This window comes from Eschscholzia californica, unplaced genomic scaffold (genome assembly GCF_041429995.1).
Source record: "Eschscholzia californica isolate CP2 unplaced genomic scaffold, dmEscCali1.0.p SCAF_4, whole genome shotgun sequence".
Taxonomy (NCBI): Eukaryota; Viridiplantae; Streptophyta; class Magnoliopsida; order Ranunculales; family Papaveraceae; genus Eschscholzia; species Eschscholzia californica.
Window position 1 is genome coordinate 9,038,568 of NW_028238461.1, and position 27,819 is coordinate 9,066,386.

At 36.8% G+C, this 27,819-nt stretch overlaps 3 protein-coding genes, 1 non-coding gene and 1 pseudogene across 7 annotated transcripts; 2 read left to right on the top strand and 3 right to left on the bottom strand.

The window, feature by feature from the left end:
• Nucleotides 1-554: 554 nt before the first annotated feature.
• LOC147542373 (sucrose nonfermenting 4-like protein) lies at nucleotides 555-5,508 on the top strand. Of its 2 annotated transcripts, XM_086633033.1 has the most exons (14): nucleotides 582-892; nucleotides 984-1,087; nucleotides 1,193-1,280; nucleotides 1,849-2,034; nucleotides 2,140-2,274; nucleotides 2,383-2,442; nucleotides 2,819-2,908; nucleotides 3,649-3,786; nucleotides 4,091-4,232; nucleotides 4,315-4,479; nucleotides 4,603-4,666; nucleotides 4,859-4,928; nucleotides 5,073-5,187; nucleotides 5,268-5,508. In XM_086633033.1, exons 2-14 carry the CDS (start codon nucleotides 1,020-1,022, stop codon nucleotides 5,357-5,359), a joined length of 1,413 nt encoding a protein of 470 aa, XP_086489159.1. In that variant the 5' UTR covers nucleotides 582-892; nucleotides 984-1,019; the 3' UTR covers nucleotides 5,360-5,508. The 2 variants fall into 2 exon arrangements, with proteins under 2 accessions (XP_086489158.1, XP_086489159.1); XM_086633032.1 differs by having other exon boundaries at nucleotides 555-1,087.
• A 2,057-nt stretch (nucleotides 5,509-7,565) lies between these two features.
• TRNAS-AGA (transfer RNA serine (anticodon AGA)) lies at nucleotides 7,566-7,647 on the bottom strand. The gene has a single exon. It is a non-coding gene; the product is annotated as a tRNA-Ser (tRNA).
• Nucleotides 7,648-10,020: 2,373 nt separating this feature from the next.
• On the top strand, nucleotides 10,021-17,866 carry LOC147542375 (retinoblastoma-related protein-like). 2 transcript variants are annotated; one of them, XM_086634437.1, is made up of 19 exons: nucleotides 10,021-10,596; nucleotides 10,696-10,799; nucleotides 10,922-11,026; nucleotides 11,129-11,271; nucleotides 11,360-11,456; nucleotides 11,547-11,593; nucleotides 12,937-13,135; nucleotides 13,377-13,440; nucleotides 13,552-13,731; nucleotides 13,842-14,035; nucleotides 14,137-15,016; nucleotides 15,282-15,438; nucleotides 15,610-15,682; nucleotides 16,178-16,354; nucleotides 16,456-16,575; nucleotides 16,660-16,804; nucleotides 16,893-17,005; nucleotides 17,243-17,358; nucleotides 17,445-17,866. In XM_086634437.1, exons 2-19 carry the CDS (start codon nucleotides 10,707-10,709, stop codon nucleotides 17,653-17,655), a joined length of 3,114 nt encoding a protein of 1,037 aa, XP_086490563.1. In that variant the 5' UTR covers nucleotides 10,021-10,596; nucleotides 10,696-10,706; the 3' UTR covers nucleotides 17,656-17,866. The 2 variants fall into 2 exon arrangements, with proteins under 2 accessions (XP_086490563.1, XP_086490562.1); XM_086634436.1 differs by having other exon boundaries at nucleotides 10,261-10,596; nucleotides 13,839-14,035.
• Nucleotides 17,867-18,388: 522 nt separating this feature from the next.
• LOC147542376 (ethylene-responsive transcription factor LEP pseudogene) lies at nucleotides 18,389-19,487 on the bottom strand (annotated as a pseudogene). The gene has a single exon (XR_015223520.1). The product of XR_015223520.1 is annotated as an ethylene-responsive transcription factor LEP pseudogene (transcript).
• Nucleotides 19,488-23,252: 3,765 nt separating this feature from the next.
• Nucleotides 23,253-27,365, bottom strand: LOC147542377 (nudix hydrolase 13, mitochondrial-like). The gene is made up of 5 exons (XM_086634870.1): nucleotides 27,000-27,365; nucleotides 25,525-25,639; nucleotides 25,309-25,392; nucleotides 23,952-24,089; nucleotides 23,253-23,662 (listed from the first exon to the last, which is right to left on the bottom strand). Exons 1-5 carry the CDS (start codon nucleotides 27,071-27,073, stop codon nucleotides 23,333-23,335), a joined length of 741 nt encoding a protein of 246 aa, XP_086490996.1. The 5' UTR covers nucleotides 27,074-27,365; the 3' UTR covers nucleotides 23,253-23,332.
• Between the last annotated feature and the right edge of the window lie 454 nt (nucleotides 27,366-27,819).

A 27,819-nucleotide genomic window follows, 5' to 3' on the forward strand; every position in this document is an offset into this window, starting at 1 on the left:
TCATACAAAATAAAAATCACGTAGTTGACACTACAATGTAAAAGAGTAAAGTTTGATAACACCTATGTCTAGCGTTTACAATCTTGAAATTTGTCAATTCCACATGTAAGCATATTCCTTTTGGCTCCACAATTTTGTCAATATGAATCGACAAAAGAGAAACTTTATTCTAAAGTAAATACAGGAATGCCGAAGGCAATATCTCTTTCACCCATCAATTTGATCCAGAATTACCCGAAACAAGACACAAGATACTCCATCCCCACCAATACACCCTTTTCACACATAATGGTAGATCATTTTGATGGGCCTAATCGACCTCGTATTTTTATTCTTTATAATATTCACGGTACGGTATTGTATAAAATACAAACGTCATGGCCTCATGGGTTAACTAGTAATAAATTTATAGAGCTACATTTCAACGGTTCGATGGAGTACCATGACATCAATTATTTGTAGCCTTCAAACTCTAGAAAATCTTTTTGAAATAGCCAAAAAAATACACAAGAATAGAAAGATACATGTATCTTCACTTATTATTGTACGTATTTATGGCGTATTTGATAGATACAGATGCAAATGGTTTTTGTATTTTAATCAAGCCAACGTATTGAGAGAGAGACAGAGAGAGGGGTTTGGTGTTGTTTGTTCCGCCCCACTGGTTTTAGAGAGAAGAGAAACTCTAACGTGCGCTTCTCTCGTCCCATTTGGTGTTCTCACTCATTTCTGTCTCAATTTTTTTGCTGCTCGTGTTAGCTAGGGTTTTGTTTTCTTTCCTGCAAATTTCCCGGGTTTAATTTATTTGGATGTATGGGAAATTAGGGTTTCAGGAGTTGTAATTTTCGTCTTCATTGATTGTCATCAATAGAGTCATCGATTCCCTCTAGTGGTAAAGAGGAAGAACAAAATCTTCTCAATTTATGTACTCTTTTTTATGTAGTTTGTTGTAAATTTGAAGGTATAACTCAACAATTTATTAGGTTTTCAAAATAAGATCTTTCTCCCAGACCACATCCATGGTTCCTACTCGATTTGCATGGCCTTATGGTGGTCACCAAGTCTTGCTAAGTGGTTCATTCACTGGGTAATTGTTTATTTTTTCATCATTTGGGTAATGTGCTTATTATCTGTTTCTCTTTTCTGCTTTTGTTCGATTTGATTTGATTTAATTCTTTATCTATTTGATTAGGTGGACTGAACACCTTTTATTGACGCCAGTCGAGGGATCTTCTAATGTTTTTCAGGCAATCTATAATCTTGAACCTGGGTATCATCAGGTTTGATCTTTTGCTTTTTGTGTATTCGTTTGATTTCGTACTTTTGAATTGCTATCAAGGTAGAAAGAATAATTGGAATACTTATAATTTAGATCATCAATATAGCAGAATGTAATGCCCGGTAATCGGGTTTGACATGCAACGTTAAGTCATTGTTTAATAAACGAGATAGTTACCGCGATTATGTTTCAATACATTTATATGCGTTCAGTAATGCAAACATGTTACGGGTTTAGTTGCCACTAACAATTTTATGGATTACGGTAATAAGATTGCGACACACAATCTTTAGTTCACCATACCGCTTGGCTTCCTCCACTCCCGAACAAATCCTTGTTGGTGGGTTTTGGAAGGAAATAAATACCTTTCCAAGAAAGCCACCTTTTCATGTAGGCGAGTCGAGTCATCCTTCTTCTTCAAGAGAATAGAGTTTTATTTTCTAATTTCATTTCTCACTGGAAATTATAACTAATAATATCAGTATAGCACATTCTTTTAAGTATTCATGTGAAAGTAGGTTTTGTTTGGGCTAAGGAGCAATTGTATAACTACACCGTTGCATTTGCAGTATAAATTCTTGGTTGACGGTGTGTGGCTTATCGATGAACAGCAGCCATATGTAACAGATGAGCTTGGAGTTGTAAATAATATTATACTTGTAGAGGAGGCTGAAGTAGTGCCTTCAATCTTGCGTCCAGAGGCTTCTAGTTCTAATTCAAACATGGATGTCGATAATGGCATTTTCAGGCACCCGGTTAGTTGATAAGCTAGTTTAGTATCTCCTCATTTTTGGGTTTTACGTTTTCCCAATAATGGTATTTCGTGATCTTCATCCATGCATTCATGTTATATCAATTAGGTGTCATTAGCAGCTGGCACACGTCAACAACAGGTATTGCGAATTCCGGATAGTGTAGTATATGCTTTCCGTCGTCACATCTCCTTGATATTGAAAAGATATACAGCATATGACTTGCTACCTGAATCAGGCAAGGTTTGCATACTTTTCAACTCCTTTTCCATGTTGTAGTTTTTCTTTGCCTTCATATCTTTCTTTTTCAAATCTCAAATACATGGTTGATGTAGCCGTGCAAAATTTCAGGTCATTGTATTGGATGTTATGTTGCCCGTAAAAGAAGCATTTCATATAATGCATGAACAGGTATGTGTATTTTATTATCATTTTATTTTCAGTTTTCTAATGCCCTGTACAAGGGGGTGGCACACTTATACTAAAGACATAAGAAAGAAAGAAACAGAATTTGGCACTGAACGAAGGCCACTACACTTCTTCTTTTCGTTGCAGAAAATCATTTGGAATAAATACATATCCAAGTGAATAAGTTATTTCTATTATATATTGACTTGATGAACTTATCTTATGACTAAACACCATCTCATTTAAAAATGATTAACTTAAATATTGACTTTTAGGAGAACTCCTACTCGCTATGCATGTTAATTTTCTGTCTAAATAAGTTGCAATTCTTTCAAGGAATCTGCTAGATGGATATGAAATAATGTAAAACTTTTTCTAGAGTCTTGCTGTTGCGCCTATACGAGATGATGACAATGGACAGTTCTGTGGAATGCTATCTGCTTCTGACTTTATATTGATCCTAACGGAGGTACTCCTACTGAGATTGTTACTCTGTTCATCATTCTTTTTTATTGTCTTGTAGAACTGCCTTAATTGATTCATCATAGTGTACTAACAAGATCTAATAGCCACTGAGTTATAAATTACTTAGCTTTTATTTTCTTTGAAAGTCGCTATTTAACAGGCGTTGGGAAAATAGAAGTGAATGTATTGCTACTGGGTCATGGTTACTCACCATTTGACTTACTATGGCATATTCTTGGTTTTTAAGAATCCGTGGAGTTAGGTGCTACCACTTTTCGAACATTTTGGTGGCCATAAATTGAGTTGATACGCCCCCAAGACCAAACATGATTTGTGTTATCTTAGGACTCCCTTGGTTACATCACCAACATGCACAGATTAATGTAAGAATAATGAGTTTTTAATTTTAAATAAGTAGCTTTCTTTAGTTTAAGGTTGGAATTGCCTCTGTATCTGATGTGACTTCCCGTCTCTCTCATTTCACGTCACTTCCTTCTAGTTGGTTTTGTAAGCAGCCTGGCGATTGGATTACTATTCAAATGTCATTGGGTCGTTGCTGGAGTTGATCAGGGCCTGAGAAAGACAGGTCCATGGAATGTGGACATTGGCTAACATTGTTATTATGTAATTTGTTACTGCCTAAGTTATTCATGGTACGGAAGCTTCTCAATAGTAGCTTCCTTGCTATGTCTTGTTACTTTTCATGTAACTGGAAAGTCGTTGGTGACCTTGCTTCTACTGCAGTTGCGTGGCAATGGAGCTATGTTGACAAATGAAGAGCTTGAAACGCATACAATTTCTGCTTGGAAAGAAGGAAAATCTCAACTTAACAGGGAACCTGTTGGGGCAGTGGATCAAACTTTAAGGAGGCCTTTGATCCAAGTAAGGATTAGTTCATATATATACATATATATTGTAGTTCACCAATAATAAGACGGCTTTTATATAGGTTCATGTTTTAATTAACTTGAAACTAAGTTCTGATAAATCAAGTATAATTACGTTGTCGTAGATATGCTGTTATTTGGCCCGTGAAGCTTGTTACTGGATCTTTTAAAATGTATTTGTGCATTTGCCTGCATTCAAGCATCTTAATGTAGATGGTCTCTTATCTCAAAAAAAATGTAGATGGTCTCTTACTCTCTTTGTCTATTTCTTAGGTTTATCAAGTTTTTATGGACTGCAGGCTAACCCTCACGAGTCTCTGGAGGACGTGTCTCAGAAGATTCTGCACCATAAGATATCTACAATTCCAATCATCCATCTCCCTCAAGATGGGACCTATCCCCAGTTGCTATACCTAGCCGGCCTTCCTGAAATTTTAAAACGTATACCTTATCTGACAATTGATCTCTTCCCTTTTACTTGATTCCAAGGCATAATATATGATTTAGGTTTCCTCTTCTCCAGAGATTTGTAGAAATTGTACATTCTCTCCTGGAAGTTTGCCCCTTCTTCTGCAAACTGTTGGTAGTCTCCGTCTGGGCACGTGGGTGCAGGGAGGCGGTGGACGCCATCTTACAGTCTTGAGGCCCAATGATCCTTTAAGTTCTGCTCTTAGTCTACTAATAGCAGGTATGCTATACATATACTGTTTTTTGAAAGTTCCTGTTACTGTTTCACGGTGATGTATTCACAATATATTCTCTATACCTTGCTCTGCGACATCTGGCTTCATCCTGATGCTTCTTTTTCCAGACCAAGTAAGTTCCATCCCCATTGTTGATGATAACGGATCACTTTTGGACGTGTACTCCCGGAGGTAAATTACCAAAGTTATTTAGTATTCTTTCGTTATAAAATTTATCGTTTCTTTCTTTGAAAAAAATAAGTTTTGTCGGAAATTAGCTGGAAGCTTCGCTGTTCTGAACTTTGTGTTCATCTACTGTTTATGTGCACATCTACTGTTTATGTTCACATCTAATTCCGTCATTTGTGGTCTTCTTATGTGCAGTGATATTACCTTGTTAGCGAATGGTAGTGCCTATTCTCGTATTCGTCTTGATCAAACAAGCGTTCGTCAAGTAAGTCTATACAAGTTGATGATCCGCCCTACAAGCTCCTCACTGCTTTTCGTTCTGGTTATATGGTTACGGGTTTGCTTTATTGTATCGGGTATCTATATCTTGTAACAGTAATTGATTCTAGTGTTTTGAATCTGATTTCAGGCTCTACAACTGGGTTATGAGATGCTGCCTGGTTCCATTAATGGGCATGGACGTTGCAGGACATGTTTGAGTTCTGATTCTCTGTTTGAGGTTATGGAGCGCCTCTCTGATCCAGGTGAAGCGACAAACTTATTATTAGCTATCTGTATATATGTGTTTTGAATGTCGTAGAGTGTGATTGGAATCCTTTTGCAGTTGTTCGGCGGCTTATCGTGATTGAAGCGGGAAGCAAGCGAGTGGAAGGGATCATCTCATTGAGAGATGTATTTAATTTTCTTCTGGGCTGAAGCTCTGTTGTAAATTCCCTAGTGACATTTCTAGGGTTTGTCCCAGTGGGGGGAATAATCTTCTTAGAGCAATCCATTTAGCACAGATTGTCATTGTTATGTATAAAAATGTCAAATGGTTCGACTAATACAAAATGTCTATTTCAAAATGGCCGTCAGAGTTGCTGACCTTTTTTATATTCAGTATCAAATATTTATTAAGGTCAATGTTTGGGGGAACCAAGAAAAATTTTCGGGAAACAAATATTTTAGGATAGAAAAACAAATTTTTTTTCCAAACACACTCTTTCTTATGTCACCGGCAAAGGGCCGCTCGCTTGGCTCTTGACCGCAAGCGCCGACGACCTCTCTCTCTCTCTCTCTCCATCCCTCTCCCCTTCGCTGCAAACCAGACGAAGGTTGCTTGGATTTTGAACCTCTTCCCAAGATGAGGGTTCTCGCGAAAATAAAGAGAAGAAAGGGAGAGAGAGAGAGAAAAGGAAGAGGGAAGAAGAGAGAGAGAGAGAGGAGAACGGTGACGACGAACGGAGTTGGTGGTGCAGATGTCGTCAGAGTTGATAGGGGAGGTGTCGGGGTTGACGGTTGGATTGAACAAAAAGTTACAAAATTGTTTTATTTCCATCCAAAAGGTTGTATCGGTGAAATTTCTGCACTTTCTTCGATCTTGCGTTTTTCGTGGTCTTCTTCTTTGTTTATAAATAATCCTACGAAGGAATTACATATCCCGTACCTTCTCTTTTTTCTTTGATGAGATATGATCCCACACCTTCTTAGGTGCTGTTTGTTTTTTAATTTTTTCAGATCTGAAATTCAGATGTTTGTTTTTGGATTTAAGAAAATCTGAAAAGTTAGCTGAATTGAGACAAAGGTCTGAATGGGCTGAAAAAGAGCCCACATATTTCAGACTTCAAAATAAGTCTGAAATGGAAGGCCACCATCTGAAAATAAGCCAAATGACAGATATACCCTCGTGAAATCAATGAAATACTATACTTTCAATCTCCATCTTCTCCACTCATCCACCACCACCACTACACCCCTGACCACCACCATTACACCGTCGACCATCACCATTACACCGTCGACCACCACCATTACACCGTCGACCACCACCACTACACCACCGACCGTCGACCACCACCACACCGTCGACCACCCCAAAAATAAAATAAAACACATCAAGAAAGGGAAAACAAATTTAATGGGAAATTTTGAAGCAAGGATATGATGATTATCTTGCAACTATAATTAATTTAAATTCTGTTTATCAATGCAAACAATCAAATCCTGATTTTATTAAAAAACATACTTGAAAAATGGAAGAAGACCTCCTGAACCAACACCTCGTGAAAGTAAAACTTGAAAAATACCTATTTCTCTCTTTACAACACCAAAAAAATCTCATAATACCCCAACACAAGTTGTTGTAGATCCTCTTCAAAGAATAATTAATGGAGAAAAGGACCAATTTCCTGCTCTTTTGCTTATAATAAAACGAAACCCTAGATTCGTCCTCCGGATCGAGGCGATTTTCGAATGTATTTGCCTGTGGATTTGGCCAAATCCACATAGAAGGCGATTTTTTCCTCCATCTAGCTGTTGTGTGACCGATTTCTTCAACAAAGCCTAGATTTGTCCTCCTGAACCAACACCTCGTGAAGGATTTTCGATTTCTTCAACAAATCCTCCATTTAATCAGGACCAAGACTGACCGGTTCTTCCAAAACCTCACTGAAGCCATTACGACCTAAACCCTAGTAGGAGATCCAGTTGAATCTAAGGAATTTGGGGAGGTGGAGAGGTTATAGAGAGAGAAAGAGGAAAGAGATAGGGTGTGTGTGAACTGGGGGAGTAGAAGGGCAGATAGAATGGAGAAAACAGAAATGAATTAGGGCTTCAAATTTTAGTTCTTTTCACGGGACAAGTTCAGTTATATATAAAAGGGTATAAGTGTCAAAATTAAAATTCAGACACAACAATTCAGATTGAAAAACAAACATTCTAACATGTAAGTTGATTCAGCCAATTCAGTTCAGCCAATTCAGATTCAGCTAATTCAGATTCAGACAAAGAAAAAAAAACAAACAGCACCTTAGATGTCAAAATCTCCAATTTGAAGTATGATCACTTGGGAAATGCTTAAGTAAAAACAAAATATTTGAAGTATGATCACTTGGGAAATGCTTAAGTAAAAACAAAATGAAAACGTGGACGGCAGGATTCGAACCTGCGCGGGCAAAGCCCACATGATTTCTAGTCATGCCCGATAACCACTCCGGCACGTCCACTTGAGTGCTATTTCTGTACGCTATTGCATTATAACGATAACAAATCCCCTGACTTTTGAAAGGGCTGAGTGGCTGACGGTGTAAAGTAGTTGGGCCACCACTCTATAAAAGGAAACCCCTCCTTCGGCCATTCTTCTTTAAAGATTTTCTCTCTTTTAAATTCTTTTATTTTGATTAACTCCTTTAATCTGCTTTCCCTATTCTTCTTTTCTCATCTCTGATCCAATCTTTCTGATTAAGAAATGAGCTTCACCAATTGGGTAACTACTTAATTACAATTGACCAATCGAGTCTTACTATATATACGAGATTATACTATAGAACAACATTGTCCAATGAATAAGTTCTATATTAACATTACAAAAACTTAGAAAAGAATCTAAGAAACTAGACAACATTAGGAAATAGGAATGTAAATTAGAAATTTTAAAACTATACTTAAAAGTTAGTTAGATCTACTAGTTCTACAAACCGAACACCTGTTTAGAATCAGATACTATTCTCGCTCTGTAAACACGTCAACCAATGTTGATAATTATATCCATAGATATTGTTGATCATCTTTACAACGCGTTGATTCGTCCCATTAACTGTGTAAAAAGGAATACTATTTTTTTAGCAATGTCCGTGTATCTTACGTTGTTTTCTATTGGTTGTCCGATAAACAGTAAAGTAGTAAAGAACGCTACAGTTCAAAATTTATCCGGTCAGAAAGATAAAAATGTACACCTGTCGAGAAGCACTAGTGTGAAAGTCGAGTAGCTAGCCAACTTCTAAGTGCAGGACCACTAACTTTATGAAATGGTATCACCCATTGTAAAATGTTAATGGGACTAATTTATATATAAAGAAAAAAAGAAAGTAGCATGGAGATTAATATAGTTATCACAAGGGGATAAGTACCAAGCATAGATAGCTAGGAGGAATCATAAACCAAGAAGCCAAGGGTGGGGGGACCATCCATCCACATGTGATTCTCCAATTCATATATATTTGATTATTAGTATAATGTTCCCTCTATCAACCTCTATAAAAATAAGATGGTTAGTGTATTTTGTTATCTAAAACTATCTCTAATCTGATTTGATCCAAATTATAAGATGTGGAGAAAGAAGAGAAAGAAGAGAAAGAAAGTGGAAATGATCTCTTGTTGAGGTGGTTGTCGTGGTGGTTGTCATGATGTGACCAAGGCACATAAAACCTAATTACTCCTCAACACTAGCAATGGATATGAATGAATGTGATTGATGCATTCATTGGCAAGTCAATATAGGCAAAGGGAAGGTCAAGCCTTTCTTCATCTGATTCTCTTCTACCACATCTTCATCTTCTTCTTCTTTTTCTTCTCTTTGATCAATATCTATGGTCATCTATTTTGATGTTTACTTTCATTTCTAATAGGATATGATGTATCTTTCTCTCTCAAAGAAGATGTGTGTATTAGACGAGTTTTTATCAAGTATTGAGTGTTCTTATTAACTAAGTAATAATTAAAACTACTTTGAAATAATTTCAATTTGTCTTTTATATTTGGTGTGGTTTTTGAGTTCTTTCCTGCCTTTCTTATGCTTCTAGTTCTATATACCAATTAACAAGGGTGGCTTGATACTTAAAAAAAAAGGGTGCCTCGGTCCATGGTCATACAATTCTTTATTTTGGATCTTAAATGACACATATTTCATTATATTTTACTTTTTTTTTGTTGTTGTTGAAACTCATTATATTTTACTTGCTTCCATAATATACACTAACTGCTTCAAAAAATACAAAGAAAATATGTCAGCGCCGGGGACGACCCACAAGTTAAGGGTTAGGAGTCAGGTTATATCACTGATTTGGTCTGCTGACATGGCAAGGCCAATTGGGATGGGATCCATACTCTAAAAAAAAAAGATTGGGATGGGATCACCATCTAGGATTCCCATAATCCCATCGGGCAAATCAGTCCATTGGGATCTAGGAGAAAATTTATTCCATACTAAGCTTTTGTACCAGCCAACAACCAACCAAGTGGTTTTTTGGAGGTCAAAATCAAAGGAGAAATATATCATACCATACATGTAGTAGTATAACAATAATGACGTGATCTACTACCCGAGAGAACATTCTTCACCAACGCAACCAAGGTTCACACGTGTTTAGATGATCCACGTCTCTTCAAAATTAACCACATTCTGATATAGAAGTTTACGAGGTTTGTGATCTTCAATTTTAGAAGCGCAAAAATGTGACGCTAGACAAAAGTAATATTTCTTACCATCTAATCCAAAATCTCCCTCTATAATTGACGTGACATCATCCAAAATAGTAAAGTCAAATGAGAGTCTTACATTATCTTAAAATATATTTGATGCACTTCAATGAAATAGGATTATACCATAAAACCAGATAATAAAAATCTTTAATTGAAAAAAGAAAATAGATAAGGAAATAATGGGTAGTCCTATAGATTAGTTTGGAAGCTAGGGTTTTTACCCATTCGGCTTCCAACCCGTAACGGTAGATATTCATCAGAAAAGGACGCAATTTTGGCGGTAAAACAATCCAAGGTACAACCACGTGTCGCAGTTTTATTGGTGACTTATGTATGTATTGTCGGTCATGTCATTTAGCCATGGCATGTATGTCATGATAAGTTGTTTTTCCCGCGCGACTACGAGGGTTTTTTCCCCAAAAAGGTTGAGACTTGTGAGAAGAGATTCAGATAGAGAGAGAAAGAGAGAGAGAAGAAGAAGGAGAAAGGTTTTGTTCTTTAAACCCTAGTTTCGAACCGATTCACAGTATCCGTTCTCTCAAATCAAGGTTAGAGTCATTCAATTAGGGTTTCTTATTGTTATGTTCAGAGATTTCAAGCCGTGGATCTAGAACTCAGAAACTAAACGAAAGAGATCGGGATCTATACGCGTTCGTTCAATTGTCTGCTTCTTGATCTGTTTTAGTAAATATCAGGTACGTATCGTTCTCGATGATTTCTTCTTGTCTCGATTTACTGAAAATGTGTTTTTGATCTATTCGTTTTCTTAGAAATTATTTGTGTATGAATTTCAGCTATTTCGTTGATGGAAGAAGTGAAGAAGTCTTTAATGGCTACTAGTAATTCTCAACAAGATGAAGGTTGTACTGTGGAAGATCGGTTCTCAGAGCTTTGCAAGGTTTGTTTTTTTAGTCTTGTTTCCTTTTGATTTTCTTCATCTTTTTTTCTCTTCAGTTTGCTTTATCTTTTGATTTGTAAAATTGTGAACATGACTTATTAGTAAATGGGATTTTGTTTCAGAGTTTGTTATCTCTGGAGGAAGACATGTTTGCCCAAGCTATGAATTTGTTGAAAGAAACCAAGCATCTTCTACTAGCTAACATCTCAACTATTGGAAGTGGAACGGTAACTTTTCTGCTTATTAGATAAGATCTCATGTCTTTTTTGGTTATTTTGCATATGGGTATTGGAATTTGAATGGTGTTCTTTCGGTTGATTGAAAAACAGCCAGAGGAAATCGAGAGGTTTTGGTTTGCATTCATTCTGTATTGTGTGAAGAGGTTAACTGCGGGGAATGACAAGAAAACGACGCATGAGAAAGACGAAGGTGGATTTACCTTATGTCGGATATTGAAGGCTACAAAGTTGAAGTAGGGTTTTTCTCTAATAATTATATACTCTTTTAATAAACTATGCTGTTATTTTAGTTATTTATCTTTTGTCGTCTATGTTAATCAGTGTCGTAGATTTCTTCAAGGAGATGCCCCAGTTCTTTCTCAAAGCAGGGCCAATTATTAGCAATCTGTATGGCGCAGATTGGGAAAAGAGATTGGAGGTAATTCCAGAGCCTTACTTATAGAACATATAATCGTGAACTTGTAATTCATTGGTTGCTCATTATTCTCCACTTCTTGTGTCTGGCTAGGCAAAAGAGTTACAGGCCAACTTTGTTCACCTGAGTCTTCTCAGTAGGTGAGCGTCATTTTTGTGCTTATTCTCAAGCTCCTGTTTACAGCTTTGTATGCTTATCTGGTTATATCTTAAAGTACATTGTTAGTTGAATGTAATGGAAAAGATACATTCACATATTACAATCCGAAATGATTGGTCGTTATTGATTAGGAAAATGTAGTGGAGGATTTTGAAATATTTGGAATTATATCTCAAGGAAGTTTGTTAAAAATGTCAATTTTGTTCAAAATCCCCATCAAAGTTTTAACAAATATTCGTGCAGTAAAAAAAGATATCAGGGTTTTTCTTGTATTAATATAATGGGATTTGTTTTCTTTTGAGTCGGATGAGATCACCATATGTATTTGTTTCGAGTGCAGTACATGTTCTGAAAAATTCATGGTTTAGAGATCTTTACTCTTGATTTTCGTTAAAAATTGATTCCAAAACCTGTTAACACGTGTAAACATGCTACCTGGTATGTTGCCCACGTTATTGCTTCTCACCGTTGTTCGGTTTCTTTGCTCAGTTTCATAATTTTTTTCCCGGTAAAATGGAATCTCATATTTATATTCCACAAATGGATCTGAAAGTAAACTGAATACAAACATAGTATGTAATAACTGAATATGTTAAATAGCAGCTTATTAAAATAAACAAGGTAAGCAAAGAGAGGTTAACATATGGACCATAAGTACTTCCAGGGTCCTACCGGTAGCACATGAACCTAATAGACAACCCTCTTTTGGTAGAGTGGTAAGCGTAGTTTTAGGCATTGACGTAGCCGTCATCACTATCGGAAACCAAAAATGGATTAAACCGGATAAAAGGCTATCAGGGAACTAAATACTTCCTTTCCTACTCTCGATACGTATAAGTCGACCACCTCTAGTATTATGATAACCTAGTGTTGACAGAAAATAAACTATTAGAATCTTAAAATACCAATATTGTATTATCTTTGAATTCTCTATTTCCTTCAGAACATAGAGTCACCGGCCTCCATTAATCATGTTCGTACAGCGACATACACAATCAACTTTACCAGATAGCTTAGGTAGAGGTGCTACATCGAATACTTGTGAAGAGAACTAGGTACGTCTGTATTGCATCTTGATTGAAAAGGAACAAGCAGCAGCCTAGAATACATTTCTAAGATTAGATTGTATTATGGTTACACGGATATCATGATAGTTTTCATTGCTGGATTACCTTAAATGTTCTTTATGATATTTTGGCCTCTTAATTACCTGACTATTTATGGAGTTATCTCTTAATTGCATTTTATCACTCTAATCTTTGTTTACGATAATCGATTGTAAAGTGTAGACCTAGGTAACCACTCTCTTGTTTCTTCACTATAGGTACTACAAGCGTGTATACCTTGAGTTCTTCTTGATGGGCGATGCAAATGACGAAATTCAGACAACTAATGCCAGCAACACTGGTATTGTGTCAGACTACCATCGATTTGGGTGGTTGCTCTTCTTGGCACTCCGAGTCCACGCGTTTAGCCGCTTCAAGGATCTTGTGACTAGTACAAATGGCTTGGTCTCGATATTGGTTAGTAGTTCTATTCTCATTCTGTAGCTTATGATCAAGAGGGTGACTTTGTTCTATTAGTACGCTAATATCTCTTTAAAATGGAGTTCCTTATCCAAATCCTATTCTTATAATTGTTATTTAATATATGTATTGATATCTTGAGTGAAACCATTTTTTTTAACAAGGACATAAAATTTATATTGAGTGAAACCATTCTATTAAGCAGAGATGAGGCTAATATATTCCAAACTAACGACAGGCTATCCTGATTCTTCATGTCCCTGTGCGCTTCAGGAAATTCTCTTTTGATTCGCCACGCTTTGGTAACTCTCTTTTAACTTTACTGATGTCTTATTACTTCATTTATCCATCTCTTATGCATATGTTGTTTAATCATTTTGAACTAATGCTTATGCGTTCACCATTCGGTTCAGTTAGAAAAGGTGACAAAGGTGTTGACGTTCTTGCATCTTTGTGTAACATCTATGATACCTCCGAGGACGAGTTGCGGAAGACAATGGAGAATGTAAATGATTTAATAGTGGAAGTTTTGAAGAAGAAACCCCGTCTGGCGTCGGAATGTAAAGTTGAGAACTTAGAAAATGTTGACACGGGTTAGTTTGAGTTGGTCTTCTTCTTCATTCATTTCTAACTATTAAACGGGTCTCTGACTGTTTTTTCTAGGATATTTTGATTTAAAAGTATGTTGTGATTCTGAAAGCAGATGGGTTGACATTTTTTGAAGACCTGATGGAAGAATCGTCCTTCAATTCTACTTTAACTATTTTGGAGAGAGATTATGATGATGCAATTCATAATAAGTGTGAGCTGGATGAGAGGGTATTTGTCAATGATGAAGATAGCTTACTTGGTACAGGAAGCTTGTCTGGAGGTGCTATGAATATTAGTGGGGCGAAGGTATGTTCTATTATCAAGATCTGAAGCTCCAAAGCATGTTAAACTTAAATCATTGTTGATGAGAAGATAGTTATTTCAGATAATTGTTTTTTTTGGTGTAGAGAAAATTTGATATGATAGCTTCTCCATCAAAGACAATCACGAGTCCACTATCTCCCCCACAATCTCCTGTTACATCACCTGCAAATGATCGTTCTGTTAGGGCTAAAATGATGGCACCTACACCTGTAAGCACGGCAATGACAACTGCGAAGTGGCTCCGTGCTGTAGTCTCTCCACTTCCTTCAAAACCATCGGGCGATCTGGAGCGCTTTCTTTCCTCTTGTGACAAGGATGTAACCAATGATGTGGTACGTAGGGCTCACATAATACTTGAGGCTATTTTCCCCAGAAACGCTCTCGGAGAACGAAGTACGACGGGAAACTTGCTTAGTGCAAACATGATGGACAGCATATGGGCAGAACAGAGAAGAATGGAAGCTCTGAAACTATACTACAGGGTTTTAGAAACAATATGTAGAGCAGAATCTCAAATATTACATGCGAGTAACTTGACTTCTTTACTGACCAATGAGAGGTTTCACCGGTGCATGCTTGCTTGCTCAGCAGAATTGGTATTGGCAACCCATAAGACTGTTACTATGTTGTTCCCCGCCGTCTTGGAGCGAACTGGCATTACAGCATTTGATTTGAGCAAGGTGATAGAGAGTTTCATTAGACATGAAGAAACTCTTCCAAGAGAGTTGAGACGACATCTAAATTCTTTGGAGGAGCGATTGTTAGAAAGTATGGTTTGGGAAAAAGGCTCCTCAATGTATAACTCTTTAATTGTTGCGAAGCCTGCCCTTGCTGCAGACATAAACCGCTCGGGATTATTAGCAGAGCCCATGCCATCGTTGGATGCAATTGCCGTGCACAATGACATTGCTTACGGAGGCTTACCTCCTTTGCCTTTCTTGCACAAGCATGAGACTTCAACAGGTAATTGTTAGTCAAGTTTCGATTTTAGATTTATGCACTTGACTGTGCACAAAAGTTTCTAGTTTAATCCTCTCTTGGGTTCCAAGAGCTTGATTACATAATTAATTGTCCTTGTTATCTCTCTTCATTTAAGTAATTAGGGAAATCGATTGATGATATTGGCTGTCTTCTTTATGTTTTCTGAAGAAAAGATGTTGTCTTTAATCTTTATCAAATATGGGATGTTCTGATGTAAATACTTCTGAGTGAATCGTTCATTGTTCAGGTCAGAATGGAGATATGCTGTCACCCAAGAGAGTTTGTAGTCGAAGTGTATTAGTTGACCGCAACTCCTTTACGTCACCGGTGAAGGATCGTTTGCTGGCGTTAAACAATCTAAAATCGAAGTTACCACCACCTTTTCTGCAGTCAGCTTTTGCGAGGCATGATTATCTTTGAAAGGATTCTCTGTACATAGTATTAGATTCACTTGTTTTCTTTATTTGTATGTAGTACATGTACATATACATATGTATACACATGTATCTATGTGCATTCCTGTTATTTATTTATTTATTTATTTATCCTTATAACCTTTGGCTACTTATTTACAGCCCAAATAGACCAAATCCAGGAGGTGGGGGAGAAACATGTGCTGAGACAGGAATCAATGTTTTCTTTAGTAAGGTTTGTGATATAGAAATATCTCTTGGTAGGCATTTTTAATTGATTTAACAGCATTTAACTAAGTTGTATGAATTAGAATACGAGCATTTGGGAGCTCTTGTCAATTAAGATCGCTTTTGCTCAGTTGAAATAGTTGTCATGATCCAATGTCAGCTCAACTTTCGGGGGCAGCAATCTGCAATCTTATTTAGGAAAATCGTTGATTGGATTGGTCCCAAGAGACTACTATCCCCATGATAGGTCCATCAAAAGGTGTTATGGGGCTTTGAGTTATCGGTAGAGCAAAGATATATCTATTCATCGACTATTTTTACAGTATACGCTAGTACTTAAGTCTACCTGGTACCTCCGCTGAGATTGTGACTTGGTATGGTACGGTAGAAAGAGTATTGAAATTACTCTCACATTGACCTGTTGAGTGGACCAGTCGCTTAAAAAAAATATTCCCCTACTTCTCGTTTTCTTTGAATGATTTGAATGTGTTATATGTCGTAGATTCTAAAGTTGGCTGCTGTTAGAATCAATGGCTTGGTTGAAAGACTGCAACTATCTCAACAAATTCGGGAGACTGTTTACCGTTTCGTTCAACAGATCCTTAGTCAACGGACGTCAATATTCTTTAACCGACACATCGACCAGATTATACTCTGCAGTTTATATGGCGTATCAAAGGTCTGCTAGAGAATACATTTGGGCATGATCTTCCTATAATTTGTCAAACTGTTTCTGTTTGTAACATTTTTTCTTACAGAGCTTCTTTTTGTGATTTGCAGATCTCTCAACTAAACCTAACTTTTAGAGAGATCATATACACCTATAGGAAACAACCACACTGTAAACCTCAAGTTTTCCGCACTGTTTTTGTTGATGGATCGGCAGCACGCTTTAAAGGAGTATGTGGCTTGCTTATCGTGGACCATTTCTTTTCAGCTAACAATGGTTCTACAAAATCTAATTAGAGTATGTGTTGGAAACAGAAACCCAGGCAGGAGCATGTGGATATTATTACATTTTACAATGAAGTGTTTGTTCCGTCCGTAAAGCCTCTGCTCATGGAAGTTGGTCCTGCTGGTTCAACTTCAAAAACCGACCGGTCTACTGTAGATAACAATAATACTGACGGTTCGTTCTCAGTTTTTCTCCATCTTTACTTTTTCCCTAGGATGCCCTGGCTCTAAGGTATAAGTTGTTTCTTGTTTTAATTGTGCAGGTCAATGTCTAGGATCACCTAGGGTATCTTCATTTCCATCTCTTCCTGATATGTCTCCAAAGAAAGTTTCTGCAGCACATAATGTTTACGTGTCCCCATTACGATCTTCAAAGGTACACATGCTCAATTTATTCCCTTACTTGCGGTGTCATCCTAGTGGTGTAACAGTCCTTTTGCATTTAGCAGTATTAAAATCTTTTTCGAGCAAGTTGCTTGACTTGAAATTAGTTTTCTTTGGGGGAACAAAAGCCCTCAGGACAGATTAAGCTGGTTATGGATACCTTTATAGCATCTGTTCATAATCTTAGCTCATATATTTGTTTAACTCAAGGTTAAATTATGCACTACAGATGGACGCCTTAATCTCACACACCTCTAGAAGCTATTATGCTTGTGTTGGAGAGAGCACTCATGCATACCAAAGTCCTTCCAAAGACCTGACTGCGATCAATAATCGCTTAAATGGGTAAGTTTAGATTTATACTGATAAAAAGACAAGGTATAAACCTTGGCATAGATTTGCCGACCATGGTGCTTTTCTTTCCCTTCCAGGAGGAAGGTTAATGGCAGGCTCAATTTTGACGATAATGGTGGTGGCTTGGTGAGTGATTCTCTTGTGGTGGGAAGCCTTTACGTTCAAAATGGAAGTTGTGGTGCCAACTCGACCACTGTTGTTAATGCTGCTCCGGTTGCTGCTGCTGGTGCTGCTGCTGGTGCTGCTTTGAGTCCACCAGCCTTGAAGACTGAACAACCCAACAACTAATCCTTGACAGGACAAGAAAATTAGTCTCACACCTTGTATGTAAATTGTGTTATTTCCAGAAGCTTTCTAACCTTATACCTTTTAGGGTTTTACTGTCCCCAGTGTTGGACGTCTTTAGGAAATATCATCGCCAACAACTGTTAGACTTGGTTACCCCAATATAAAGAGGTTGTAGCTGTTCTAATTTAATGATATCAAAAGAGTTTCTGTCTATCTTTTTCAAAATGGAAGATGACTTGAGAGAGTGCCACATTATATATATATATGTGTGTGTGTGTGTGTGTGCGCGTGTGTGTGTGTGTGTGCGCGTGTGTGTGTGTGTGTGTGTGTCACCCTCTGGTTTTTTCCCCTGTATCAAATCCATCAGCTCTTCCCGAACCCCATCATACTTTGAGGACTCTCTGAGGCCAGGGTCGGTCCGACTCTCTGCGTGGGGCCCAAAACCGAACTGAAGATGAGGTCCTTTTGCGTATTAACTAAAGGGCCTAAAATTGCAAACTGGAGCCGACCACATGCGGAACATTATGTGGCCGGGTAGAGAGAAACGGGTTCTTCAATTGCAGCCGGCTACATCATCATCATTCAGCCTGTGGTCCGCCCTTGCAGCCGGCTACATCACCATCATTCAGCCTGTGGTCGGCCCTAATTTCAGCCGGTTTAGCATGTATCTTAACTGAGAGTAATGCTAAATGGCCCAAAATACTAGTATGATACTGTAATTTACTACTGAAAATTAAAGGACAGAGTTGATTTTAAGCATGTGTATTCAATAAAGAGGTCACTAGGACCCAAAGATCTCATTGATGAGAACTCCAAACATCAACATTTAGCTGATCGTCTTTCACACGATTCAAACTAATCCCATTACAAGTTATACAACTGCTTCCCTTCCACCAACCAAAAACACCCAAAAAAAAAAGTAGATTAAAACAGTTTCCAACAAAAAAAAAACCCCGAAAAAGTTACAATCTTCAAAAGAAATAAGAGGAAGAACCCAAGTCGAAACCCGAAACTGAGTCTGAAGCCGGAGGCATTTGTCCAAAGAGCGGGCTGTGTACGTACTCGGTCGAGTCAAAACCCAAATATGACCCATTTCCCATTGAGGTTTGTTCGGGTACAGAACCCGTCAAATCCGACCACATTCCCTGGTCCATATCATAACCCGAATCCGACATGTTGGAGTATCCGAGACAACCAGAATAATCCGACGCTTCGGAGGGAAATGGAGGGAGTTCATGATTTCCATTGTAAAATTGGGAGGACCCACCAACACTAGTACCTGAACCACCAACCGCAACCGTTTCGTGTCGTTGCGATTGAGAGATGGGAAGAGTTTGATTAGTCCAATTAGAGGCTGTTCCTGAAGAGTATCCACCGGAAAAGTGACCCACATTACCGGAATCCTGACCAAAATAGAGTTGGGTAGATGAGTTCTTTGTATCTTGGGGATGAGCTGGAAAATTATAGAAAGAGGAGAGGTTATTTTGTTGGTCGGGTTCGTCGGGGGATATAATCGATGTGACCGAAGACCCATGGGGCATGTCCGAGTAGACGAAATTGGTTCGAGCCCGAGAACCACGCATTGAACGGGCAGCTCTATCGTATGCCAAAGCGGCTTCCTCAGCGGTGTCGAAAGTACCAAGCCAATGCCTCTCTTTGGTTGATGGGTCTCTTATTTCAGCTGCATATCTTCCCCATGGCCTTCTTCTAACTCCCAAAAACCTTATATTTGTTTCTTGGTTTTGTTGTTGTTGTTTTGGCTCCTGCTTTTTCTTGCTCTTCTTTTCCTTTGACAGTATTGAAGAAGAAGAAGTGTTGGTGTTGAAATCCATGAGAGATAAACTAAAAGAAAAAAACTAGAAAGAGAGAGAGAGAGAGAGAGAGAGAGAGAGAGAGAGAGAGAGAGAGAGAGAGAGAGAGAGAGAGAGAGAGAGAGGAATTGATAATTTGATGAGAGTAAGGAAGGGAATGTCTTTTTTTGTAAAGAAATCTCAAAATGTGAATCCTTAATTTGAAGTTGTGAATTTGGCTGCTGCATGTAAGTTGTTTAAATAAGAAGAGACTGGTCTAATATACCATTGCTTTTTTACCTTAATTGACTCAAGTCTTTTCCAAATACCATTTGAGTCCTCTTCTTCCCATTCATGAAAATATGATATGGAGTATAATATTTGTTCTTCAAAGAAGCTAACCATGAAGAGACTCTCAACCAAAAAAAAACCCATGAAGAGAGGAATTGGGTCCCTACCATCACCTTACAATTTCTCTTTTGGGAGGTTCTTAATTTATTAATAAATTAAAAAATTTAAAAGGATAATTTAGTAATTATAAAAGAATAAATTCAACACGCAAGAGTGAGATTCTGTATTAATTAAAAGTTGCTAATGATAAATTGATAATGATATGAGAATGGATCCATGTTATTAGGTTTTTAAGGCATTAATTACCTTAGATTAATAAAATCTTGTTACCACCATTATTCCACCGTCCACTCTTGGTTACTAATTTAAAAGGTAATATTGCAGACAACAAAGATACGTAAAAACTCTGAAATTATGTGACATATACGTTCTAACTGTACCTAAGGTCACAAGTTGTTTTATTGGTGCTCAACATTTCACTAGAATGGACCTATCGAAGATGTGAGTGAAACAACAAGATCACATGACCATAACCCATCCGAGCCTCATACTTTACCGATTAAACTAGTAGAAGATCACAATATTAAAATTTGGTCTATATCATACAACTTTTTTGATTTTATTATAAAACCTCTAAGCCAAGGGCCAAGGGTTAGATAAACAAATGGAATGGGCCAACTAGTAATGATAGACTCAACCAATGAAGATGAATTATAAGTACATTGGCGTGCATGGCTTGCCCTTCTCTTACAACTACAAAAATGCATGGATTGCCCTTTTTTGATATTATTAGAGGGCCCTAATATTTGATTATGTGAAGTTAATGATGAATTAACAAACTTTGATTAGTTAAAGACTCACCTGCACCTTATGATTGTCTAAAGATGGAGGATCATTGGCTTAATCATGATTATAGATGGTGGATGATACCTTTCTCAATCAAATTCTTAGAGAGGGAGAAGGGCCCTAGTTTTGTGGGTTCCACCCATCGTACTAATAATAACTAAAAAATACTAAAAAACTAAAAAATACTAAAAATTGAAAACTAATTAGTTGAGAAATAGAAGACACTGAATAAAAATTAAACTTGATTAAATTAAAATTAAGAAGATGTCTTTTGTGAATTATAAATTTATAACATCTTTTCACCGAAACGGGCTCTTCTAAAGGTTCTTTCTTTTAGTGAAATAAAGTCGATAACAAAATTATTTGTGAGGAAGATCACACTACAAAATTAGCTAAATTTCCTTATATAGTTCCTTAAAAATTCAAGTTTATCTCATTTCATAAAATAAAAAATTGACAAAAGTGTTGAATTAATTCATTGTTTTTTTATCGGTTAGATTCCCTTTTTCTTCATGATCATAATCATATATTAAGAGAGAATGAATATACATTCCCCCTGTCCACGGCAGAGCTAAAATCCGATTCTAACAGTCCAAAATCTTATTAGATTTTTGTTTATTAAACTAAAAACTTTTCAAGGCTATTGCAAAGAGGATTAGTTTAATGATAAATAAGTATCAAACCATCACCACTCTTTTGACTCCAAAACCCTTAATCAACCTCTAAATTAAGAAAGGCTAATTAAGGTTTATGGTTAATGGTGGTTGTGATTATAAATATAGAGTTTCATCAATTAGATCATGTTACCTAATAATCCTATTTATAAGGTCTCTTTTTAAAAAGTTGGGTATTTAAGGATATTTATCATTGCTTTGCCATGTGCTTCCTATTTCAGCCAAAATCAATGATAAGTTCCACAGACCTTCTCATTTTTTTATATATATTTTAAAATCCAAAGGTTCCATTTATTTATTTAATTTGTTAATTAATTGTTAAAAATTTGTTTTTGCAACTAATTAATGTGAACCCATAGAATTCCAAATGAAGGAAATGGGTTGCATGTGAAAGTGGTAAATAGACTTCCCCACTCTTAAAAAATTTCACTAATAATTTATTAAAGAAGGTGAAATGCTAATGGGCCATTGATGAAATGGACCCTATTAGTAATCCATCAACCCATTACCCATATATGTTTCTCAAATGAAAAGAATTGATAAATGTGTGTGTGAGTCATCTAGCTAGCTACTCTTAAAAGGGTTTTGTAAACTTTAGACTTAGTGAAGAAGTCTGTCTAAAGAACTCCAATTTTTAGGAATGTTTTTCCATTTTGCACCAAAATCTATGTTGTTTTTTTTGGATTTTGATCAGCCCAATGTTTAGAAAGTCAAAAAGGATATACTAGTGAGACATTATCTTTATCATTTAATACAAATGGAGTCATCCTAGTGAGAAAGGTTTAGCAAAAGTTTCATGGGGATAAGGATTTTGAGAGGGTTTAGTATACCAAGGTTTAGTTTGGTGTGTAATTATTGTGAACTTGTCTTGAAATGAATTGTCAATTAGGGTTTGTCCAAATGCAACCTAGTCAATGATTCTCAAATGGTTCCCATATGCTTACATTTTAAAATTACAAAATTAAGAAAAAGGGGGATAAGAGTGGAGTCAAAGTCATCTAAGCTAATGTTAACCTAGTTGCTAATAAAAGGGGTTATAACTAAGCATGAAAACCAAAAAGATTTCAACTTTTGACTGAAATGGGGGTGATGATATCTAGGGTTGAGGGGTCTACTGAGACAACAACTGTGTACAAACAAGATTTCCTTCATCCAGGCTCCACGTGGTGATGAATATATTATATGGCCTATAAAAGAGGTGTTTCACTTGTACAGATTGGGTTAGCGGTTTATGGCAGGCTTGGGTCCTGCCCAACCCATCGACCCTCCCCTCATATGTACAGGTTCTCTTCTATGCATGGCTTTGGCGTGGAACGGTGTTCCCGCTCAAGGTTAGTTGGAGCACTGTGCCACGCTCAAGGTTGGAGAGGCAAAGTGAACTTCTTTACGACCAACATGAATGATCATAAATAATGCTCCAAAATCTTCCACCTACGAAAGGAAGTAGAACGTAGAGACACAAATTGGCCACATGATGTCTACCAAAATTTTATGGGCCCTGACATTCTTCTCACCTAACACTCGAAAATGCCCTCGCTGCATTCCTGTGAGACTATTCCACGTGAGGAAAAGGTGGATGATGGAAGCTGGAAGATTCAAACCAAGTCCTTGTGCAATGTGATGGCGCAAAGTCTAAAGTGTCCTGAACCGAGGTAGAACTCCTATGAACTATGCGGTGGGTAATGTAGTATTTATCCAATGAAAGATGAACTCGGGAATCAGACTGTTTTACTAAAGCTGGATTAAAAATCTTGATTAACCACCCCTCATTTCAGTTGCTCATTATGCTACAGTTTAGTTTTTTCATAAGAGAAATGATGATCCTGTTGGGGTTTTTCTTTTATTTCTTTGCTAAACTTGATGAAGTCGCATAAGTTTAACTTGATACAATCAAAGACCCATCTCTAACAGTAAGTTAAAACCAGAGCACGAAAAGTAGAAGATATTATGTCTCATCATTTTAATTTCCTGCCAGCCAAGTATGAAGTATTCATTCATCTTCATATAAGATGAGTTTTATATCATGGTCGTCATCCCTAAAACAAGAGATGGATTTAAATGAGAATCAGAAAGCTGTTGACTTCCAGAAGGAGGGTTCACGAAGCAGCTCGGAGGCATCATCTGAAGATCACCCACGACGACGTCAGCAACTGAAACATCATCAGCAACTGAAACGGCATCAGCAACTGAAACAGCGTCAGCAACTGAAGTTGTGTCTTCCAGTACGTCTGACTCCTCTTTGCTCATTTCGCATCCCCCCGTGTCAGACAGGACTCTTAGAAACTCATCCAGAGCTTCCCGCATCCACTCATATCGACATAGTTTGAATGCATCTCCAACACTTAGCTACAAAATGCCAACAAAAACAAATGTCTCTACCAAGTTAGTTAGTTCGCCTTATGAGTATTTTCAGCCCATGATGAGAACCACCACTCAAAATCTGCTAGTCGTCTCGCTTAATTTTTGTCCAACTACATGAGCTAACTTGTTTTGGTCACGACTCACGAGCAGAATAGTCGTTTCAGGTTATTTTAGATAATATAGGCTCTTAATTTTTTTAGACTCATTTTATGTCTGACTAAAATAAACCCAAAATCAGCCCAAGTAAATTCAGACGTTTCATCGGCTAACTTACCCATCTTCTCTCTCCAGGCCAGTTATGAAGCTCCCCCATCACTTCCAGAGCAAACATGTAGCCCCTGCAACCTCCTTCCAGACTACAGCTATTTTGCTTGCTTTTGCTTCCAAACTCCCAGTATCCCAAAAGGTTCTCCTATACAAAAGAAAGTAAAAGAAATCAAGAACTGAGAGAAATGAATTCATTTAACTCTTTCAACAGAAAATCAGGCTTTACAAAATCAATTCCAAACCAATAAAGCAATTTAGAAATAGTTTCTCAAATCTAGAGTCGCAGTGTATAATTCATCTCCTAGGGTGAAAGTTTAAACAATAATGACATGACATAGCAATATCGCGTGCAAAAAACATTCAATCCCTCAACAAATATATTGTGACAAAGTTGGGCTTCACAAGCTAGCCAGGTAGAAAGTCTGAAGGAAAATGAGGGACTGGGGATTATGTTTGGGCATAGAATTCATCTCCAGTTGCAGCATGAAATCACCATTAATTCAAATCTCACTGCAGATTATTGAGTAATAAACAAAAGGAGAATGGGAAATCTGAAATATACAACTAAAAGGGAATGTTCTTTTAAGCTCAAAATTATAGTTACTCGAGACTTTAATATCTGGTCAAGGAGTTAAACCAAATACCACATATCTCGCTATAAGCAAATAATTTACAAATGTTATAGAAAATGCTTAACATCAGACTACTTGTAAACTGTATTCAGAACAATGGCCGTCGTATGCCCTTTTTGCTTAAGAATTAATGTCGAAGTTGATTGGGTTCATTCAGATGTAATATCATCCAATAATTGTCAGTGTTGAAGGGAAATATTTCAGAAGAATTTAAGGGGTGGAAGTGCCATGACTATAATGTTATAAAAATAGTCTTCGGAAACACAAATAAGAGGGATGGAGAATAGAGGCTTGAAACGTGTACTAGGTACACTTTCCTTAAAGCATTATTTGCCCCCTCTCACTCGAGATTACTTGAAGGTTACAAGGCAAATTGCTTCCCAAGATATGACAAGCCTTTGTGAAACTACACCAAGTAACTTGTGGAGATTTCACTTAAGGAGCACTAGAACATATTGAAGATGGCAAAGGAGAGTTCCACATAATCTCTACATTGTTTTTACAACAACTTAAAATCTGTTTAGAGAAGATATAATTTATAGAAAACAAACAAGACACTTTTCAAGTAAAATCTTTTCACAAAAAAGTATATCTCTCCATATATATCTATCAAAAGATATAACTATTAGTAATCAAATTCAAATAATAGAAAACTAATTTCTAATTTTATAAAATAGTCCAACTAATAAATTGTCCAAAAATTCCAACATATAATCAATGAAATAAGCTTACATCTAGTATTCCTCTTACTCCGGCTTTCTCCATAGCTACACGACATGCGGCTTCCACAATTGTCTCATCATCTTTCCACCCACCCTGAATAACAAATAGAGAGGATCGAAAAAAGACCATGCTTCATACTCTCCCTCACAAACCAAATTCTGTTTATGCTAGGAGCTTTTATTGATTGAAATATATTTCACAAAAAGGAAACATGAAAATAAAAACCTTTGGGAACACAAGGCCTTCTCGACCGGGTAAAGAAATCATAAGCACTTCCAACCTTGTACTTGAATCAACAGTTTCATCTTCTACCACTTTATTGATTTTGTACGGAATACACCTGTTTGTATTGTACGAATAAATGAATCAGTAATGTATGAGAAGGAAAATCAGACATCAATTCAAAAACAACCAGAAAGTGTGTACTTCAAAGTATAGATCCATATGGAAACTAATAAAAAGTCATTAGTAAATACTTGATAAATAAGATAATCGTCAAATAATTTTCTTACCTATCAAGATCTCATTCTCAGCCAAATAAGCAACAGTAAACTACGGAATAGTAGTTGCATTATTCAGTGGTCTGAGCATGAGGCCCGAAGCGGGGGCCTCGTGAACATGCTTTGAAAAAAGATGAAATGGGATAGCTAATAAGTTAAAAGAAAACTTCAAAAAGAAGCACTTATCCATTTCAAAAGATGTATTTTTGTCGTTATTGGTGTTACAAAGAAACATAGAATGCTAGATATAACACTTCCTAGTCCTCCTCAACAGGTGAACTAACATCTACAAAGCTCCATGTGAGCTTTTCACACACTCTTGCATGTTGATGATTTTATAGTCAGAACATTTGGAAACTTCGGAATAAATACCTCTAGTTTAGTATTTTTTAATACGTAATATTTGTTGAGATTTACGAAGTTGACCAGGGAGAATGAACTAATAGACCCGGATTTACGCCTATCACTCATCTATGGACTATGGGTTATTTTTTCTGCAATTATTGCAATTATCCTTATCTAAACCTTGGATGAACAAAGTTGCCTCAAGCTTATTCTGTTATTCACGGGCATCAAGTTGTATTAAATCGCCAAACAGGTAAACGTTTCTAATAGAACGTTTCCTAACCAAGGTTTTGGTAATTACCTCTAGTTTAGTGTTTTTTAATACGAAGTTACGCCTACCACACATCTACGGGATATTTTTCTTCAATTATCCTTATCTAAACCATGGAGAACAAACTTATTCAAGGGCATCAAGTTGTATTAAATCCCACAAATAGACAGGTCTAAGAGACAATTATTCAAAAAAAAAAAATTATCTAAAAAAAAGAGACAATTTAACAAATAGACAGGTTGAACAAACTCGTTCGATCAAATTGCTCTTGATCAAGAACCATACTGGAATCAAGGCTCTTGATCAGAATTTCCAAGAAAAAACAAAACCCATTATAAGAATCAACTAAGAGGAATTTCAATAGTAGATGGTCGTGGTTATAAAATCAAAAATCATTGAAGAAAAGTTTTATTGTTCAGAGAGATGGAAACCACAAAAGATGCCTTTAATAAGTCAAGCTTCCCGTAAGAAACACGCTTTCTGGCGAAAACCCCAAAATTTTACCACAAAAATTATATTATGAGATCAATTAACAAGATAGAAAACGAAATGTAAATGAAATTGGGGGGCAAAAAAAAACTTACCCAGCAACAAGGCGAAGTTCATCTTGGTATCGTTGCATGCTTTCTCGACCGGTTCTAGCTATCAAATAGGACATGGTGATGATTAGGGGGAAACAAAAAACTCTTTTACAGAGAGATTGAATGAAATCAGAAGAAACCCTTTGTTAAATGGGTAAAATGAAGAAAAGGGTAGTTCCTGAAAAAGATAATCGGGATGGTCAGTGGTTCGTGCTCTTTCTTTCTTTTTCTCTCTCTAAAAGTATTTTTTTTTTTTGGAAAAAGATACTTCATTTCTTTTTTTTGTTGAAGGAGATACTTCATTTCAAAAGGCCAAAGACAGTAGGTACATGACAAAAGTACTACATCAAACAATCAGACCTCCTCAACACTTGTTCGCCGACGGGTTAAAGGTTTGACATGTACTCCAAAAGATACTAATAATTTTTTTAGTAGGGAATTGTTAGTTTTAATAGTTTTATATTTTTAGGAAATCTTCTAGGTCTTAGATTCTAGTATTTATTTATTTAAAAGTTGTTATTAGAATTTGATTAGGTTTAGGATACTAGTATTTTATTTCTTAGATTTTGTTATTAAATCTTCTTAATTTCGGTTCTATAGTCTTTAGACGAAGATCTAAGACTTTTTCTGGGTTCTATAAGTTTTAAGCGAAATTCTAATTTTAAGGGTTATTTCCCAAATAGCCCCCAACTTTGTGACCGGTTTCCTGCCTAGCCCTCTACTTTGTCAAAAATATTCAGATGTCCCCCTTTTTCAGATTCCATTATAACACCGTTAGCCAATCATTATTTCTCTCTCCTCCATCTCATAACCTCTCTCTGCC